The sequence below is a fragment of the Podarcis muralis genome, chromosome 13, assembly GCF_964188315.1.
Source record: "Podarcis muralis chromosome 13, rPodMur119.hap1.1, whole genome shotgun sequence".
NCBI lineage: Eukaryota > Metazoa > Chordata > Lepidosauria > Squamata > Lacertidae > Podarcis > Podarcis muralis.
In genome coordinates, this window is record NC_135667.1 from 57591974 (window position 1) to 57611091 (window position 19118).

The following is a 19118-nucleotide window of genomic DNA, read 5'->3' on the forward strand; positions in this document are numbered from 1 at the left end:
GGTTGCCAAGGAAATGCCCTGGACTCTTAATCCTTTCAGAAGATAAATAAAAGCCGCCCTATGTCCCAAAGTCAACGGAAAAAGGGGTTTGGGGGATCATTTTCTACAGGGAAATAACACCACAAGGAGGGAGAGAAAACTGTTTTGTAATGATTCACCATTATAAAATTTTCCTTGGTGTGGTAAAACTGTGGTAGACGGACCTCTATCATTGAAGAATTCGCCATCTATTTTCTGTTTTTTCATCCAAACAATGAACAGAGGTGGCAGCACTAGCAGAGGTAGCTCAGCATTCAGTGTTGACACTTTCCTCTAATTTACACATTATTCTGAGGAGTACAATGCAAGCTTATCTGGTGCAAAACATGAGGGAAATCAGTGTTTTAATTATGGGGTCAATGCTGAATCCAGCAAGGCACAGCTAAGAGAAGCAAAAGAAAGAGAAGGGGATTAGGAAATGTTGAAGAAAACATGGCTTCCAAATTGTGTGGTAATATTTTGCATGACTAGAGAGAGGGAGCACATGAGGGGAACAGCAAAACTAAAAAATGAGGGGTGACGTCTTATGCCGTACAAATCTTCAGAATGTCAATAAATCAAGTTGTAGAAAAACCCTCCCCGCAAAAGTTCAACACTTCCATATGAAGACTCATTTCCAAATAAAATGACACACTGGGGGAAATCTGACACACCAGAAGTTTGACCGAGGATCCATCCTCAGCCCCCTTCCTTGGGGTGATCTGGCTCGCCCCTGCGGTCAGTAAGGGCAGAAGCTGTCTGCTCCCCATCTGGGGACCCACATGTGCTTTGGTGAGGCTGTGGGGCTCCCCAGTGCTTCCTCAAGCACCCAGGGTGTCTCGGGAGAGCCAGGCAGGCCTGCTTCTTCGGCTGAAATGGGTGGGAAACTTCCTTTGTGGACGGAGGAACTCCACCTGGCCAAGGGCGCTCCCACCAGGGGGGCCAGGGGGGTCCCCCCCTCCGTGTGACTTGCCCTGCTCCCCCCCACTGAAGAACAGGAAGGGAGAGCAAAAGGTATACAAGCAAATTCCAGAACCAGACAGCCAGTGAAAGCCCAGGTTTAATTTTCTTTTTGGTGGTGGGTGGGGGTGGTGGGTAGGGGGGGGGGTAGAGAAAAAAGAAAGACAACATCCAGAGACATCGTTTGCTGTTTTTTTTCCAACTTTTTGTTTTCTCTCATTTTTAAAACAATATAGTGCACAATGCACTTCTCACAGTAGAATATAATGGTCACTTTTTCATATAAAAAACACATTCTCAGAGATTTGTAAATGCACTTAGTGCTGGAACAGGTGGTTAAGGACACAGTACCTCTATATTCAGAGCACAACCCCTTTTGGGCCACTCTTATTTTTTCCTTCTTTTAAACAGTGGGGAGGGGAGGGAGGAAACTCCTCTGTGACTCCCGCAAAGCAGGTCCCTTGAATAAAACTTATTAAAACATAAATTACATGGGTTGAATGACAAGAGCAGAAGGAATATTTTTGGAGAGTTCTTTTTTAAAAAAAAGGAAATTAAAGTAAGCAAATTATAATATGCTGGAAAGAAAAACTAAACACAACACACTGGATGCATTCAATGGGATTAGTCCTACTCCTCTCAGCTGCAACCTGCCTCTCTAACAGTAGACACTGCCAACAAGGAAACAGCATGTGTTGTCTGAGAACCCATAAGGCTCCTGCAACTTGATCAGAGCAGGTGGAGGCGAGGAGGAGTTGTGTAATGGACACGACACTGGCTGGGCTGAGGAGAAATCTACGCTCACCTCCAATTCTTCTGAAATCATTTACGAACCCCACTTGTCCACCGCCCAGCCACGCTTCTGACCTGATTTAGACCTGGGTCCAGCCTAATGCAAAAACCACGGGCCACAAGCCAAGCTGCAGGGGGGCCTATTGCATGACGTCACATGGGCCCTTGTGGGTCCGATCCCATTAACTTTTTGGGAGAAACAAAACTGGAGCAAGTCTTCTGCTTGTGACATTTCAGAGGTAAATTACCGGTAGTTTCTTTCCCGGACTCTGCCCTTTCAAATTGTGCATCCGCAGGCAGGTGCAACACAGGTGGGCTTGAAAGAGACAGAAATAGTCAAAATGAACGGCCAACGGGGGGGGGGGGGGGCTGGGGGGATGACAATCCTTCCAATATGGCCTCTCATTCTTTCTAGCACAACTTCCTGGCTGAATAGGCTGGCTTCCCAGACAAAAACAGGCAATGCAATATTGCCGTTAAAAATAATATTAATATTAATAACAATAACAATAAAATGTAAGGTTTTAATTTTAAAAAATCACCTAGGGCTATGCTGACATAGGGCAGAGGGACTCCGTTGTGTAGCAGCCAAACGCAGAAATGTACAGTAGATTCAACTAAAACAAAACAAAAAAGTCGCTTCAAGTTTTTTTCAAGTGTTTTCTTCTTCCTTCGTTAAATCGGCTTCACACCTTTCCCCAATTATTAGCTTTAAATCGAAACAGTGCAAGTTACAGACTTCAACTAGAAAGTAGGCAAAGCTACACAACTAAGCCACCTGGATTCCTAGGAGCAGGCTGGGGAAGGGGCTCGATCCACTCCCGCCCACCCCCTCACCGTGATGCACATAAAGCTCCCACTTGAACTCAGCACAGGACAGAAACGTCTTTCTGGGAGAGGGGAAAGGGACCCCTCCACATGCAAATCCAACTGGTCACAGACTCATACTCACACGCCCCTTCTCTCTCTCTCTCTCTCTCTCTCTCTCTCTCTCTCTCTCTCTCTCACACACACACACACACACACACACAGCGAAGCCTTCTCTCCCTGGATTAGCAGCAAAATTGGACAGCATCTCCCTGTTCACATTCTGAAGAAATAGAAACAAAAACTTCTGAGCTATATAGACAAGCAATTTCCTCCATCCCAGGGCAGCCGGTTGCACAACCAAAGCTCTATGATCCCAGCGAGTCTCTGGATGCTGCTGCCTGCCTCTGCCTGCGTTCCTCGGGGCCCCTGCTTGCCGTGGCCGTCTGGGCCCTGGCGGTGCTGGGGAGGGCAAAGCAGGGGGAAAGGGGGGGTCCGTAGCTGAAGCGGTTTGCCCTCCAGGTTCAGAGCAGAGTGCCGGCGGCTCCTATCTGTAGACGGGCAGGCGGATGTGGGCGTGCTGGTGGTCCAGGAGCCGCGGCACGGAGACCGTCTCGTAGCCCTTGCCCAGCATCTGCTCCTTGATGCACGGAGGGTGGATGTCGTTGATGAGATACTCCAGCGACTGCAGGCTGCTGCTGAGGACAGAGGTATTGCAGAGCGTCTTGCTGGGCAAGCTGGGCAGCCCGTCCGAGGGCTGGACGCCCAGCTCGCGGTGCCCGTTGGCCAGCTCCGGGGGGTTGTAGCAGTCGCTGTTGGGGGTGACCAGGATGCTGTTCCAGGGGGGAGCAAAGTACTGCCCCACTGAGAAGTTCCCGTGCATGCCCACGCAGTTCAACGGGGACGAGCTCACCTTGTCGGCTGTGCCCGTCATGGGATAGGCACGCAGGACCCCGGCGCACACCTCAGGGGACTTGCTGACGGCGCCCCCGCCCCCGCTGCCCGCACTGTACATGCGCAGCTGCTGCTGCTTCTGCTGCTGCCAGAGCAGGTAGTCCATGCCCTCGGGGTAGAGGCTGGCCTTGGCACCAAGGTGCCCACCACCCGGGTGGGAGCCTGCCACCAGCTCAGCCCCCTTGCGGCAGTCAGGCAGCACGGCACCCGCGTACGCCACGGCAGCACCCACCGTCGCCATGGTGGCAAATCCGGCGGCGGTGGCGCTGTGCTTGGCGGGGCTGGGGTTGGCTACCACTACCCCTTGGCACAGCGGCTGGGTGGCCTGCGCCTGGCATTGCTGATTGATCTGGAAAATGATGTTCTGGATGGAGGGCAGGTTGGACTGGGGCAGCGCCAGGCTCCTGCCAGCGTGCGGGATCGTCGAGGTGGCTAGCGTGACGTTGGGGGCCGCGGGGGCCTCCATCTGCTTCTGGCTGCTGTGGTAGGCCAGCTGCGCTGCGCAGGAGGGGCCTGGGGCTAAAGTGCTCGTCACAGGGTAGGGGGCAACGGCCACGTGGGCAGGGGACATCTTAGTCCGCTTGCCCTCCGTGCTCTTCACCACGCCTTTGCTGGAGGAGGAGGAAGCCTTCACGATGGCCAGCAGTCCCTGGTAGCCGCTGGCGTGGACAGGGTAGGGGCTGTAGCGCTGCCCCGTCGTGTCGTACCCGTTCACTGTCCGGTTAAGGTGCTTGTGCTGTGGGACCCTGATGTTGGCGGGGAAGATCTTGATGGTGAGGGGGCTGTTGGCCACTTTCTGCGCGTAGGCGTCCAGTTCAGCTGGGCTGGGGTATCGCGGGGAATGCAGGGGAGCCATGACTTCACCTAGGACACAAAAAGGCAGGCAGCAGCGTTAAGTGGGCATTCGCCTATTTATTTCACGAATAAATTGCTTTTTAAAAAAACACCTTCAAAATTGGCTTATTCTCTCCGTAAACCAACTATTGCTTGTCAAATATTAATGTTGCCAAATATTTTCGGATGATACCAATGTCAACATATTGTCAGAAGAATCAGTTCAAACAGTTATTGCAACTCAGCTGGAAACAGCCCAAAATCTTACGCTGGATGCTTGGTGCCCCTCACTCTGGGATAATGGAGAAGATTGTGCCTAATTTGTGACTTCAGGAAGGACTGAAACCTCCAGATACTTTTAATGTGCTTTGCCCTTTTTGTATTACATATACAGCAGATCCTTCCTTCTGAAGACCACGCCAGCCCCCGTCAGCCTGGCCGGTGGTCCAGGGGGTGGAGGAGATGACCCTCCAGGGTCCCTTCCAATTCCACATTTCTATGAGTAGCAGGCTCACTCCTCTGAAATGGACCACAGCAACCAAAAGAAACACACGACCCGCCCCCCCCTTCATTCTCCAAGCAGCCTAAATAAACTTGGTGTGGAGAGAGGAAACATCTCCTTAGCCAAGGAGGGGGGAGGGAGGGAATCTCTCTCGGAGATTGGATTTAAACTACATTATACAAGCAATTTCATGGGTGCTTTACGCTACTATGAGAGCTCCACACACACACAAAAGGGAGGGGGATTCCATTTACCAGCTATAAATCAGCACTTCTTATAATGAGCACAAAAATGTCACTTTTATGCAATTTTACAGATGAACAAAACTGGCGAAATTAACTGTGGTAACCTACTGTAGTCAGCAAAAGGCAGCGCCAAGAAAGGGGGGGGGGGGCGGAAGGAGAAATTATATATATTTTGCTCCTCTCAAACTCCCTTCTTGAGCAAGTTTCTGCTATTTCTGGTGCAAAAACTCATTTGTCGTTCCCATTATACTTTCATTTGGAGTTTATCTTGAGTATCCAATGAGCCACCAACTGTGAAAATGATTAAATCTACAAAATCTATCTAATAGATGGAATAAATTAGGTGTTTGAAAAGGCTGCCTCTGAGAGAGGGCGGAAAAAAGGGGAGAGCTGCTACCAAGTCATTTAAAATCAACATGCCAAGTCTTTCTCGGGGCTTCGACCGTTTCCTGCTGGCCAAGGGAGGGAGGCAGACCTGAGGGACACCCCGGCCTCTTGGCCTGTGCTGCTGCTCTGCCGGAGGGCACAAGAGGCCGGAGGGTTTTAAAAGCAGGCTTGTATTCCATGATGCACGTGTTCAAATCCTTGCTTGGCCTCTCCGCCTAACCAACCTCACAGGGTTTTTATGGGGATCGAGGAGGGGAGTGCTAGGCAGGCCACCCTGAGCTCCTTGGAGAAAAAGGTGCGATATATATCCAATATATAACAGTAATAATAATAATGAAAATGAAAAGTTGGTTCCCAGGAATGGAGAGGCATATCTCCAAAGACGGATGTGAGACACGACACAAGAAAGAAAGAAAGAAAGAAAGAAAGAAAGAAAGAAAGAAAGAAAGAAAGAAAGAAAGAAAGAAAGAAAGAATTTATTCCTGAATGGACAGCCAACCCTCTGCCTAATCCTGACAAACTTCCATTGCACTCCTTTAAAGGAACAGAAATTCTGAAGACAGGACCGTATTTGTCAGAGTATTTCCACAGGGCCCCCCGCTCTGCCCCCACCCAGCACGGCTTCTGTCTTCTTCGGCAGCAGAGGAGCAGAAAGAAACTATAATGGCCGGCTGCTCCTTACACCATGGCAGGAAACCAAAAATACCTCTGGCCCCTCCCTCCCCCCAATCTCTCCCAGTGGCTACATTAAATCCAGCTCAAAGGACTGGGTTTTAATTGACTTAATAGACTCGTTAATAACAATGTCTATTTAAGACACCTGTAAAAAGCCCATAACATTAATGTAATGGGGAAATGGCCAGTGAACCCATTCGCCTTGCTTTTCAAACGACCTGCTGCGGTGGGTTTTAATGGAAGCCTGCGATTAATGGACTGGGGGAGGGGCGGCTGCTCAAGTGAAGCGCACGTGGACAAACACACATTTTGCACGCAGGGTGATGCCACGTCCTGCTGTTGCTCTGAGGACGGCAGATCCGCCACAGCCAGGAAAACCAGGAAGCCCAAATAGGTGAGGGGGTGTGTGTCCAAATGCTCACCCATTTTAACCTGGAGAGCTAACAATGAGCTAGATCCACGGCTGCATTTGAACCAGGGGTTCCCTTCCCCCCAGCCCCCCCCCCCCGTGCTTCTGGTTCCATAAACTCCTCCCCAGCACCCCCTATCCTACAAAAAGCCCCTGTTCAGAACAGTGGCCTGCACAACCCACTAAGGATTTGCTGAAAATCCAATGGAAACTAAATCAAGAAAACTGATGAACTTGATCCAGTGATGGCAACTTTTCCAAGCCTGACAGCCATTTACACCTCCAGTGCCCCCTGCCACCCTCTTAGCACCCCCCCCCCCAGTAATCCCACCACCCTCTTTGGGCACCACTGATCTACACAGCCAACTGTCCCAGGATCCTTTGGGAAGGATCAGCCTTCTTGGTCTCTCAAGAGCTATGAGTTGTGATAACGAAGGATAAAGCCTTCTGCTTCCGAGGCAGCCTACCTCAGAAAAACCAGGTGCCAGGGATATCAAATCAGGGGGAAGAAGAAGAAGAAGAAGAGTTTGGATTTGATATCCCGCCTTTCACTCCCCTTCAGGAGTCTCAAAGCGGCTCACATTCTCCTTTCCCTTCCTCCCTCTGTGAGGTGAGTGGGGCTGAGAGACTTCAGAGAAGTGTGACTGGCCCAAGGTCACCCAGCAGCTGCAGGTGGAGGAGCGGAGACGCGAACCCGGTTCCCCAGATTACGTGACTACCGCTCTTAACCACTACACCACACTGGTTTGCACCAACATCTCCTCAGCCCCAGTCAGCAGGGAAGTGTTGACAGGAGACAAACATATCTGTAAAGCACCAGGGAGGGGGGAAGCTGCTCTAAAGCATGACATAAATTCCTGGTGTCCCTGGAAAAGGATGGCAGCTGAGTGCTCTGCACACCCGTTTTGCATCCCCTGCGTATCAAAGGCCCCTGCATAAAACCCTGGGGACCCTTCTGTACTAAGAAGCCCATCTCAGGCCCTGGACCCAGGATTAACTGCCCTGGCCACTGAAAGTGACTGAAACAGGAGAGGGCCTTCTCGGTGGTGGCTGCTGCCTGACTTTGGAGCTCCCTCCTTGGAGAGGTTTGACTGGCTCCCTCCTTGTGGAATAAGACTTTCTTATTTCAACAGACTTTCAGGATTAGGCTGTTTTTAAGGAAAGGATTGGTGCTGCAATGTTTCTATTGTTATGATTTGTAGTGTTTTAACAGATCATGTGTATATAGTTTTAATTCTATTCCTGTGTGTTTTTTTCCAGCTGTTTTGATTAGAACACAACAGAGTTAACAAAACATATAAGGAGATAGGATAAAACTGTTCAGCCATAAAGTTACAAGATAAAAACCCCACAAAATACGTAATATAAATAAGAACAACAACAACAACAACCCAATAACCCCCGCTCCCATAACACATTTTAAAAGGGCATCGGGTGCCAATCAGCCAAAGGCCTGGTTAAAGAGGAACGTTTTTGCCTGGCGCCTAAAGGTGTATAATGAAGGCACCAGAGTCGCCCTGGGGAGAGCATTCCACAGATGGGGAGCCACTGCAGAAAAGGTCCCGTTCTCGTGTTGCCACCCTCCGGACCTCTTGAGGAGGAGGAAGATCTCAGGGTCCAGGTCAGTTATATGGAGAGAGACGGTCCTTGAGGTCTTGCAGTCCTGAGCCGCTCAAGGCTTTATAAGTCAAAACCAGCACTTTGAATTGGCCCAGAAACTAATTGGTAGCCAGTGCAGTTGGACCAGGATCGGTGTAAGATGCTCAAACGATCTTGCTCTGGTGAGCAACCTGACCACTGAATTCTGCACCACCTGAAGTTTCCGAACCGTCTTCAGAGGCAGCCCTACTCATAACACATTTCAGTAATCTTAACCTTGAGGTTACCAGAACATAGACAACAGTAGTTAGGCTATCCCTGTCCAGATAGGGGCATAGCTGGGCCACCAGCCGAAGCTAATGGAAGGCCACTGAGGCCACCTGAGCCTTGAGGATCCAGGAGGACCCCCAAGCTACGAACCTGCTCCTTCTGAGTAAGTGTAACCCCATCAAGAGCAAGTGGTCTCCCACCCATCTGGTCTAGGGAACCACCCACTAACAGTGCCTCCATCTTATCTGGATTGAGCTTCACTTTGTTGGCTCTCATCCAGTCCATGACTGAGGCAAGACACGGGTCCAGCACTTCCACTGCAGATGTAAAGGAGAAACAGAGCTGAGTGTCATCAGCATATTGCTGACAACGTACTCCAGTCCTCCGGATAACCCCACCCAGCGGTTTCATGTAGAAGTTAAACAACATGGGGGACAGGATTGAGCCCTGCGGAACCCTACATTGAAGGTTCCACGGGGCTGAAAAGCATTCCCCAAGTCACACCCTCTGGGAACAACCACCCAAGTAGGACTGGAACCACCGCAAAGCGGTGCCAGCCACCCCTAGTTTGGAGAGCCGCTCCAGGAGGATGCCATGGTTGACTGTACTGAAAGCCACTTGGAGGCTGAAGAGAATTAACAGGGACACATTTCCACTGTCTTTCTCTCGGCAAATGTCATCATGCAGGGCAGCGCAATGTCCCTTAGCGGAGTCTATTTTATTATGACGTCTGCACAAGTGTCCTGAACCTTCTGTTCATTTTATTCCAACTTCAATAATGTGCTCCACACAGTCCTTGTCCTCTGCTTCTTTGTTATTGTTTGTTGCCATTTTGAAAAAAACCAATAAACATATATTAGAAGAAGAAAAAACACCCAATACAACACAACAGAACAACTGAGGGTCTGACTCAGAACCAGCAACTTCCTCTGTCTCTTGGCAGCTCTTAGCATGGAATCCTGTCTGTGTACAACGCCTGCACTCAGAGAGCTGCACTGGTTGCCAATGTGCCCCTGGGCCCAGCGCAAGGGGCTACTATTAACATGTGAAGCCCTTAACAACTGGGGATCAGTTTACGTGCAAGATTGCCTTACCCCGAATATGCCCACTTTGATCTGAGGTGCCACATAACACACGTTCCCAATTTGTTAGAAATCAATCTTCTAGTGTGGCAGCAGCCACACACTTTGGAACTCCCTGCCTTCACTGAACTCTTTTCAGAGCCTGCTAAATAACATCCTTGTTTAGATAAACCCACCCAGACATGTAGAATGCTGATGTATCTTTTAATCTATTTTTAGTTTATTGCTGATTCTATCTTTCAAATGTTTTGTTTTTACTGCTAATTTTCTTCGTTTTATTCTCTTTGGAAATGGCTTTAAGTGCATTAATCTTCCGAAATAGATAAATAAATAAGAGCACCAGGTTCTGGGAGGCAATAGCAAGGAATGTTTGATGACCCTACGACTTGTGAGCAGAGGCATCCAGTGGCCCCTCTCAAAAGAGGAGAGGCAGACCTCTTTCTTGGAGGAGGGGTCTGTTATTAACCGTGATAAGTGAACACGTCGCCCATATTCAGAGACGGCCTTCCTCATTATCAGTGCCTTATGCTCAAGACAAATAGCTGGAGCAGATGACCCGTGGGGTCTCTTCCAACTCCACCGGTTTATGATTATATGATTTCATGGGAGAGCCGCTTGCAGCACCTGGACAGCTGCTGAGGGGCCCACCTTGCAGGGCTGGCGCCAAGGGTTGGCATGGCCAGGCATCTGCTGCAGAGGAGGCTGAGCATTTTGCTCAAGGGCCCCTCCAAAGCCAGGAGCCGACGCCTGCACCTTGGCCCGCCCAGCAGCACCTGCCTTTGGGAACGGAGCCAGTGACCCTCGGAGCCTTTGGAGGCCTCCAAGGCAAGACACGTCTTGGTGTCTTCACCCTGACCGCTCTCTGTGAGGATTACGGCCGCATCACGAGCCAGCAAGACAAATATAGCCCAGGACATCCAGCTGCCACTTGATCCTTGGCTGCCAATATCTCGTCAATAGTCTACCCCAAAGGCCCAGCTAAGCCTATCACTTAGGGAGGAAAATAGCCTGTCTGTCTGTCTGTCTGTCTGGGTGCTCTAGGTACATGGTCCCCCCCCCTATTTTATCTGCACAACAAGGTAGCTCAGGCTGAGAGAGGCCCAGTGGGCTTCACGGCTGAGGGTGGATTTGAACCCTGGCCTTTCCCAGGACTGCACCACACCAGCCCATGTGCTTATGGACTGTGGTAGGGAGGGCCAGGGGCAGGAAAGAGAGGCTGATCTGATCACAGAGATGACGGCTGGCCAGTTCCACCTCCCTCTCCAAAGCCACCTTTTCCTTGAAGTCTTTGGACACACACGGGGGTGCCAGCTTGAATAAAATATTTGGGGGGGGGGTTCAGGTAAGCCCTAACCCACATAATATGACACGGCACACACACACCATTTGAATGGCAATGCCTATTAACTGGGGGTGGGGTGGCTGGCCCCCTCAATTTTTTTTTGGGGGGGGGTGAAGGGACGTTGGCCCCTAGGAGTTAGCTCCTGTGGGCACATGCCAAAGTCCTCACGGTGGGAGCATGGTCAGATTGGCTGGGGCCGACATCTGGGGGGCACCTGGTTGGAGAAGGTTGCCATCTTGCATCCCTTATTTGCAAATAATCTTCAGCATGCACCACTGCGCTGAACTCGAACCCTCCTCCTGACCTCGTCTCCTCCCATCTCTCGACTGCTTTTCCAATGTCAAAATCCAAACACAGTAACCTCCTTGAGGTCTTCTTGTCACAATGCACATTAAGGGTACAAAGATAATTGCAAGCAACAATTAGCAGTAGCAGGATGCCACTGCCTCCGCTGCCGCCATCCCATGGGAGGAGGAACGCATGGCAGTGAAGTCCCATCCCTTGACTGCTGCCCCCCTTCCTTCTCAGCAGGCATTGGCCACAGGCATCCAAGCAAACCTTCCCAACCCCTAAAAGGGCAAGAACTGTGTTCTCTTCAGGTAAGGCAAGTGGAGATTCTCAGGCAATTGCATTCTGCACTTTCCCGACACGCACCCGGTGCTTGTTTGGATTCTGGGCTACTGGCCACAATGGCTATGTTCTGCCTCCATCGTCAGAGGCAGCAGCGCCGGAGGGGAGAGCGCTCCTTTGCCCGGGTCCTCTTTGCAGGCTTCCCTCAGGCACCTGTGAGAACAGGATGCTGGAGTTGGTGGGCCCCTGGCCTGAACATCAGGAGAGCACCTGCTGGATGAGGCCAGCAGCCCATTCTCTATGGGAATCCTGCAAGCAACAGCAACACTCTCGCCTCCCATGGCTTCCAGCAACTGCCTCGGACCCTGGAAGCAAACCATGACCACCCTGGCTAATAGCCTTCCAGAGCCATCTCCTCCTCCGTGATTTTTGCCTAATCCTCTTTCAAAGCCAACCAAGTTGGTGGCCATCCCCACTTCCTGTGGGAGGGAGTTCCATAGTCTAATGATGTGCCGTGTGAAGAAGTTGTTATGCCTCAGTATCCCTGCTCTGTTGGGCAGAGCAAACAACACAAAAAAGACATTGCCTAGAGCCCCAGGAGCCCTAAACAACTTCCAGAGAAGCCAAGCTCTCTGTATGATCTCTCCCAAGAGCTCACCCTGCAGGAATGCCCTGCCACACTGTGGACTACCCAAGGGCAGTGCTCGGATGGGGGTCTGCCCTGCGGTCTGGCTGCTGCCGGGACCCAGGGCTAGAGGAGGACAAGGTCAGCTGCCACCCCAACCACCCTCTGGACGACACATCTGCATTCCCCTCCATGCTAGCGCGGCTGTCCTTGGAGGAGGAAGCATGGCAAATACTCAATTAACATGACGCTAATTAACTAGTGACACTTGCAGAATCCCTAATGAAAATGGCTCCCAGTGAGAGGGCTGGCGGGAAAGGTTCCCGTCTGGAGGTGGGAGCAGCGGGGCGAGTGCCCGCAAGGTCAAGCTCCGTGGTGCCCTGCAGGATCCAGCTGTGCTGTTCCAGCGCGTCTGAGCCCCACAGCCAGAGGAGGGCAGGTAGGCCTCCCCAGCACGGAGGAGGAGGAGAGACCGGCTGCGGCCACTGCGACCTGCCCATTGCAGGGGCAGGAATTGCACAAACCACTCTCCTGCTCTGTGTCACAATGCTGGTGAGCAACAGCCGCAGAGCCACACCTGAACAACGGAGGTGCCTGGCCTCCCCAAACAAGCAGCTTGGGTTCATTTGCTCTGCAGGCATCATTCACTGGGGTGCATGGCTCCCTGTTTGGGGCCTGGATTGTGAAGATTATTATGTGTCTGTTTCAGTTCAGACTAGATGGTCCCCCCCCCCTCCCTCTTCCAGCTCTTAGGAGTCTGTGAACGATGCAAACTCTTCTGTGCACTTATTCCCTCTTTTCAAATCCCCGTTGACTTCAATAGGATTTCAAGCTGGGGTCGTGAGTCGCCCAGGCTAAAAGCTATTAACATTCTACTGCCAGGCTATCCAAATCCTGGGCCAAAAAGAGCTGAACCCTATGACCCTGAATAAATTATGTCTTTAATTCCTCTGATTTTGCATAATTTATTCCATAGTTCTTTACTGACTTGCATAATTTAGCTTGCTTTTCCCTAGCCTTCAGGAGGGAGGGACACAGTACTGAGAAGGGCACTGAAGGTCTGCCCCTCTGACTGTCAGTTGCCCCCGAGGGGCCACCAAAGCTCTCCCCACACATGCACAAGGGGCTCCCCCTGCTCCTGATCCCTTAAACCACAGGCACAGATTCCCAGGAAGCTCCTCTCCTGCACCCAATGCAGCAACTGATGCCCCTTTGTGCATGGGCTGCAGTGCCCACCTGCCCTGGCACAAGCCAGACTGGGTGCCAGCCTTCTGCCACCGCGAGTCAAGCACAGGAAACGCACCAAGCAGCCCCTGGAAGACCACTCCCAGATCAAGGGTGGGGGGTCAGGGAGAGAGGCTGTGTCACTGCCTGAACACCAGTTGGGCTCGCTGTGACAAGCTGCAAATTCCATGTGTTGTCACATCTCAGGGTGACGCAGCGAACCCCCACTGGGAAAATTATAGAGCTACCAATTTCCGAGAGGGTTCCTGGCGCACTCCTGCACTCCGCTGGCAAGCGCCTCTCCCTCCCTGCAGTAATTACTGCTTTCTAACGGGCCGTAATTACTCTCCCCAATCACCCCGTCACCCGTCATGCAAAGGCAGCCTCGCCTTGACACGCAGCCGCGGTTGCCAGCACCAACGGCCTGCCCTTTCCCTCACCCCTTCTCCTCTTGCAAGCGGAGCTGTCAGCGGCTGCACAGCCAAGCCCTTCTCTGGCCCAGGCACCAGGTGCTCCTCCGTGGAGGCTGCTGCCATCTGCTCCGGCTGAGCGCTGACTAAGCCAAGGCCGGGGCACGCAGAGGGGCTTCAGAAACGCCATGGCAGGGGGGTGGGCTAGATGACTCTGGGGTCCCTTCCAACTCTACAGTCTTATGGCCTGGAAAACGCTGGGAGAAATCTGGATTGGGCAGGGCAGGGCTGAGCCCACTTCTGTCTTGCCAGATCCCAAAACCTACTGATCACAGACCAGTGAGAAGGGAAGAAAAGGCTGCCTCTGAGCAAAGGGTTTGCAGCACCGGAACTGAACTGAGCTTGGGGCCCTTTCATACAAAAACCTGCACCTGGTTTGCCTTCTTTGTTTCAGCAGCCAAATTTAGGCAGAAAAGTCATTTTGCTGGTGCCATTTGTTAAACAGTCACTGAACTTCTCTTCTGAAGCCACCCAAGGCTGTGCTCCCCCAGCCTTGGGCACCCGCTGCGTTTCCAGGGCAGGGCTCTTAATCCGAGTTCAAATGACTTTGTCCGAGATGCACGCAAATCCTGTTCTTTTCTAAAAAAACCTCAGGTGCTGGACAGGGTCACCAGCCAAGTTGCAAAGACCTTTGTGAAAACCTTCTGTGGGGCTGAGGGTTTGGGCTGTGTGCTCCTACCTGGGTGTGTGCATAATGGGAGCCCCCCCCCCTTCTTGCAGCCCTACTTTCAGGGAACTTGGCCTCGTCTCTCCCTTGAGCCACTCAACAACCTCAGACTCCTCCCAGCCTGGAAGTACGAGGCATCGAGAGATCTCCTGGATGTTTGGGGAGAGGCGAAGGTGCATTTGGGCATCATGTGTTTCTGATGGCGACAAGCAGGCCTGGGGCAGAGTCAGCCCTGGCCTGTCAATGCCTCCTGGTGTGATGAATCTGACACCAATGAAGCCCTGCTGATGTGAGGAAAAGTGGGGGAGCACTGTGAAATGGCCCCCAAGCCACATACAACTTCACTGTGAACACACCCAATGCTAACAGCCACCACAACGTGTGGCTGCATCTTTATTCAGCAAGACATTTATATTCTGTCTTTTCTTCCAAGGAGCTCAAGGTGGCATACATGGGTCTTCTCCGTCCTTATTTTATCCTCAAAACAATCCTGTGAGGTAAGTTAATTGGAGAGGCAGTGACCGGCCCAAGGTAGCTCAGGGAGTTCCATGGCTGAGTGGGGGGCTGAACCCTCAACTGCTGCACCCCACGGGTCCTATGTTTTGTAGGGTTGGAATTGGAGGGTCAGAAGAGACCCAAAGGGTCGTCTAGACCAGTGTTTCCCAACCTTGGGCCTCCAGCTGTTTTTGGACTACAACTCCCATCATCCCTAGCTAGCAAGACCAGTGGTCAGGGATGATGGGGATTGTAGTTCAAAAACAGCTGGAGGCCCAAGGTTGGGAAACACTGGTCTAGACCAACCCCTGCAATGTTATGTGAGCCCCACAAAGGAGTCCTTCCTGCCGTCTGTCCTGAGCCAGGGCCCATCAGTTTCGCTGGGGGGCTCTGAATTCTAACATTCTGCAGGTGGGCAAAACTTCTCTCACTACCCCCTGGCACTGGTTTGAGAGCCAGGGGTGGTGTGATTGTCCGACTAGGGCCTGGGTCCAAATCCCCACTCAGCTCTGAAGCTCCCTGGGCGAACCTGGCCAGTCACTATCTCTCTCAGCCCAACCTACCTCACAGGGTTGTTGTGGGGATTAAATAGGAGGAAGAGAACCATGCACGCACCTTGAGCTCCTCAGAGAAAAAGGTGGGGCAGAAATGCAGTGAATGAATGAATCTATGGATAAAGGAAACTGGGTTTAGAGGCCTGCAGCTCTTGTGCACTGCAACTCTCATCAGCCGCAGATAGCACAACCGACGGGAGATGTAGTGCCAAAGAGTAGAAGGGTGCCATTGTTGGGGAAAGCTGTTCTTTTGTTTCTCCAGAAGAGGTTAAAGCCTCAAAATGCTTTGACCTTTCCTTGCAGAAAAGCCAATGGCACACCTTTGTGGCCTCTGCCCCAGCCTCCCACGATGCTCACCTCTCACGACTGGCTGCTGGCTCCCTGGCGTGACCTTGCTTTTTATTTGGCACAGAAGACACTGCCCAGAACAACAAACCCCAAACCAGCAGTCCTCCCTCCCGTCTCCCAACCCCACAACCTGTTCCCTATCCCCCATCTTTGCATTCAATAACAGCTAAATAATTGAATCATCTCAGCTGCTGAAGATTTGCTTTGAATTTTATTAGAATTTTAAATTGTTTTGTTTCCTCAGTATTTTATTACTGTAAATGGAAAACCTATCGCCTGCAGTAATAATCCGATGGCTTTTTATATTACTCTGCGAATCTATACTGGAGGGAGAGCGGTTTGCAGGCAGGCAGGAGAAGCCATTAGGATGGCAGCAGAGGCTTATGAGATTATGCCTGCAGCAAGGCGAGTGTTTTGCTCCCTGCAAATTGGCCAACAGGCTGGCTCGGAGGCAGATTTAGGCCCAGATCTGGGAATATTGCAATGGGAAATAAATCTTAGGACTTGATTGGGGTGTGTGAAGGAAGTTCTGGGGGTGGGAAGAGCTGATGGATGCCAAGCCAGCCCATGAACCGTCAACGTCTAATTTGGTACATCTAGTCTGAACTACACATGGCATGGACTGTGAATTTATTTGATGTCATCGAGTGCAACCATCATTTGGCGCCCTGGGCTGTAGGAAGGGTGGCAAACTCAAGGTTAAATGCGGGGGAAGGCCAAGCCCCATGCACACACCCCAAGTGCACCAAGGCCAACTTTACATTCACACAAGTGTGTGACTGCATCTCACACCATTCTGGTAAGTCTAGGAAATGGAGACCCAGCAATGGGAGAGGCCTGTGGCTGTCACGGCCCCCTCATCTGGCTGGCTCTCCGTGGAGGCCAAATGCTGCTCTGTACACTAGATCTCTCTTTGGATCCAGCCAAGCAACTCTACATTCTTTGGAATGGAGGGGCAAAATATAAAAAGCAATGCCCCTGCCCCACAAAACCTGGAACACTCTCACATTGTACAGCACAAGTAGCAACGCAGCAGCAATACGGAGAACATGAGAAGAGTCTGGTGGATGAGGCCCAAGGGGGCTCATCTTGCCCAGCACCCTGTTCTCACAATGGCCACAATGGTTTCTTCTGTGGGAAACCCGCAAGCAAGCCCTGGGCACAAGAGCCGTCTCCTCCACTATGGGTTCCGTCAACTGGCATTCAAAAGCATTGCTGCGCCCCCAGGACTCCTGTTTAGGACTGTGGCCCCACCATCACAGGTGAAGTCGGCCACAGATTGCACAGACAACTTGCAATGTATCCTGGACAGGTTGACAAGCACATGCACTGTCACAGAAGAGAGTTGCATGGAAGAGCTGATGCCCACAGAAGCCTCCTTCCCCTGGGGTGAATGCTCAGGCGCCAGAGGGATGCTTGGGAGCTCCCTTGCAAAGACCCAGCCCAGGAGGTTTGCAGCAGTAACAAGGGCTGAGCTAACAAGGACTCACTACTTTCCAGGAACGTATTCAGCAATGTCGAAAAGTATTCTCCCAACCAAAAAACGTTTCAGCGATTGCTTTGGAAGTGATTCAGAAAGTGTCGCTGAGTTGACTACATCTGTCCTCAGTGACAGGGACAAATACGGCCAGCTATTTATCGTTATGACTGTCTGGTGGGCTTCACCCACGTGAAGGAGAAAAGGAGCTCCATTCAGGGGGAAAGCAGCTGCTGCTGTGGGAGCTGATGGCATTGAGCGGAACTGAGGGGAAACAAAATTCTTGCAGGGAAAGCATCTATCAGGAGCGACCATTTACGCAGAGAAAGCACTTGGCCCAAAACAGAAAGAGGAGTATATTTGGGCTACGTAATAAAAGGTTAACACTACACAGACCAGCAGCCAAGACGCACATTACTTGGACTCAAGATGCAAAATGCAGAGGCCTCCTCCAAAACCCTCCATCTCTGCGCCTCCCCCCAGAGCCCTTGCCTTTGAGTAACATTCTGCAGCCAGGAAACCTTCGCCAACAGCAGTGAACATGCCGTGACATCACAGGAGTCAGGGCTAATGAGGACGGCTCCCAGGAGACGCACCAATTTCAGCCCATTGTATATATCAGATTAACCGGCCCAGGGCTGGAGGGAAGGCATCCCGCAGGGGCTCAACAGAAGCATTCTTACTGTGGGGAGAGGAGGGGGAAGCCCCTAATTGGGAGGCTGGCTAGGCCTGCGTGAGGCGGCAGTCGGCCTGCCCAAACTCACAACAGTTACCAATTAAAGCAGACTACGCTGTGAAACCAGTTCCGGTTAAATTCAGGCACACAATGGCCTCCGCCAAGGCCCAGCTGCCAGGGCGCCTAATTAACCCTGGTTTTTAACCGTATACTTTTTTTTTAAAAAAATGTGCCCAAAATCAGTTACAAAGTGGAGAACAAGGCAGGGTTAATCGTGGAGCCCCTTCGCTTGCAGAGGCCCTTGTGGAGGGGGAGGGAAGGGGTCTGTCCCCCCACTGCTCAGCTGTCAGCCTGTCTTGCGATTTGGCTCCCAAGGAGCTCAAGCTACAGCGAAGGAGCAAGGGCTCATCTGGACGCTGACAGCTAAGAGCTGCAAGGCTCAAGGCAAATAGAGGGAGGTGGCAATCACCCTCCCTCCCTCCTCCTCGCAGGACCAGAGCGGGCACCAGAGCCACAAGCGGGCATGGGGGCCTCTAAAGAAGGGCTGTTGCTTCACTCTCTCACACACAACTTCCCAACCTCCTGAGAACACACAAAGTGGCACGGAAGCCCTGCCCACGGCTCCGTCTCAGCCCAGCCTCACACTGACAACCTTGCTTTGACAGAAATTAAAACTCTGGGAGAATCTGCGTGCTCAACGACCAGAGCAATCGGGCTACTGCCAGAGTAAACAGAGAAGCATCTTGCCCATTGGGGCTCAGGGGGTGAGAGGAGCCGGGTGTTGGTAGAAGCAGGGGGCTTGTTCTCATGAGCTACCTGCCACTAGATGGTGCCAAGAGAGGAGCTCCCTTCATTCTCTGGGCACCAGTTTCTGTTCCACATACCTGGCTGCTGAGCTGGCACCCCTGGCTGACTGGAGCAGTGGGAAAGGATTTTGGATTATCTGTTCAATCTGTTCCCTGTCCTTCCTTGGTTAGGGTCTCAGGGCAGCTTACAAAACGACAGTTAATAAATTCCAAAAAGTCATGGTCTTCTTCTTTTGCTTCGTTGTTGTTATATTAAATTTGTATTACACCTTTATCCAAAGATCCCAGGGCAGTTCACAACAGAAAAAACACAAAATGAGAACAGATAAA

At 51.6% G+C, this 19118-nt stretch overlaps 1 protein-coding gene across 3 annotated transcripts in view; it reads right to left on the reverse strand.

The window, feature by feature from the left end:
- Positions 1 to 1158: 1158 nt before the first annotated feature.
- Positions 1159 to 19118, reverse strand: part of FAM222A (family with sequence similarity 222 member A) — an 84945-nt gene continuing 66985 nt past the window's right edge. For all 3 annotated transcript variants that reach the window (XM_028703499.2, XM_077917700.1, XM_077917699.1), the window contains one exon: positions 1159 to 4395. In XM_028703499.2, the coding sequence (XP_028559332.2) occupies positions 3125 to 4395 (1271 nt within the window). In that variant the 3' untranslated portion in view covers positions 1159 to 3124. The remainder of the gene's footprint in view (positions 4396 to 19118) is intronic.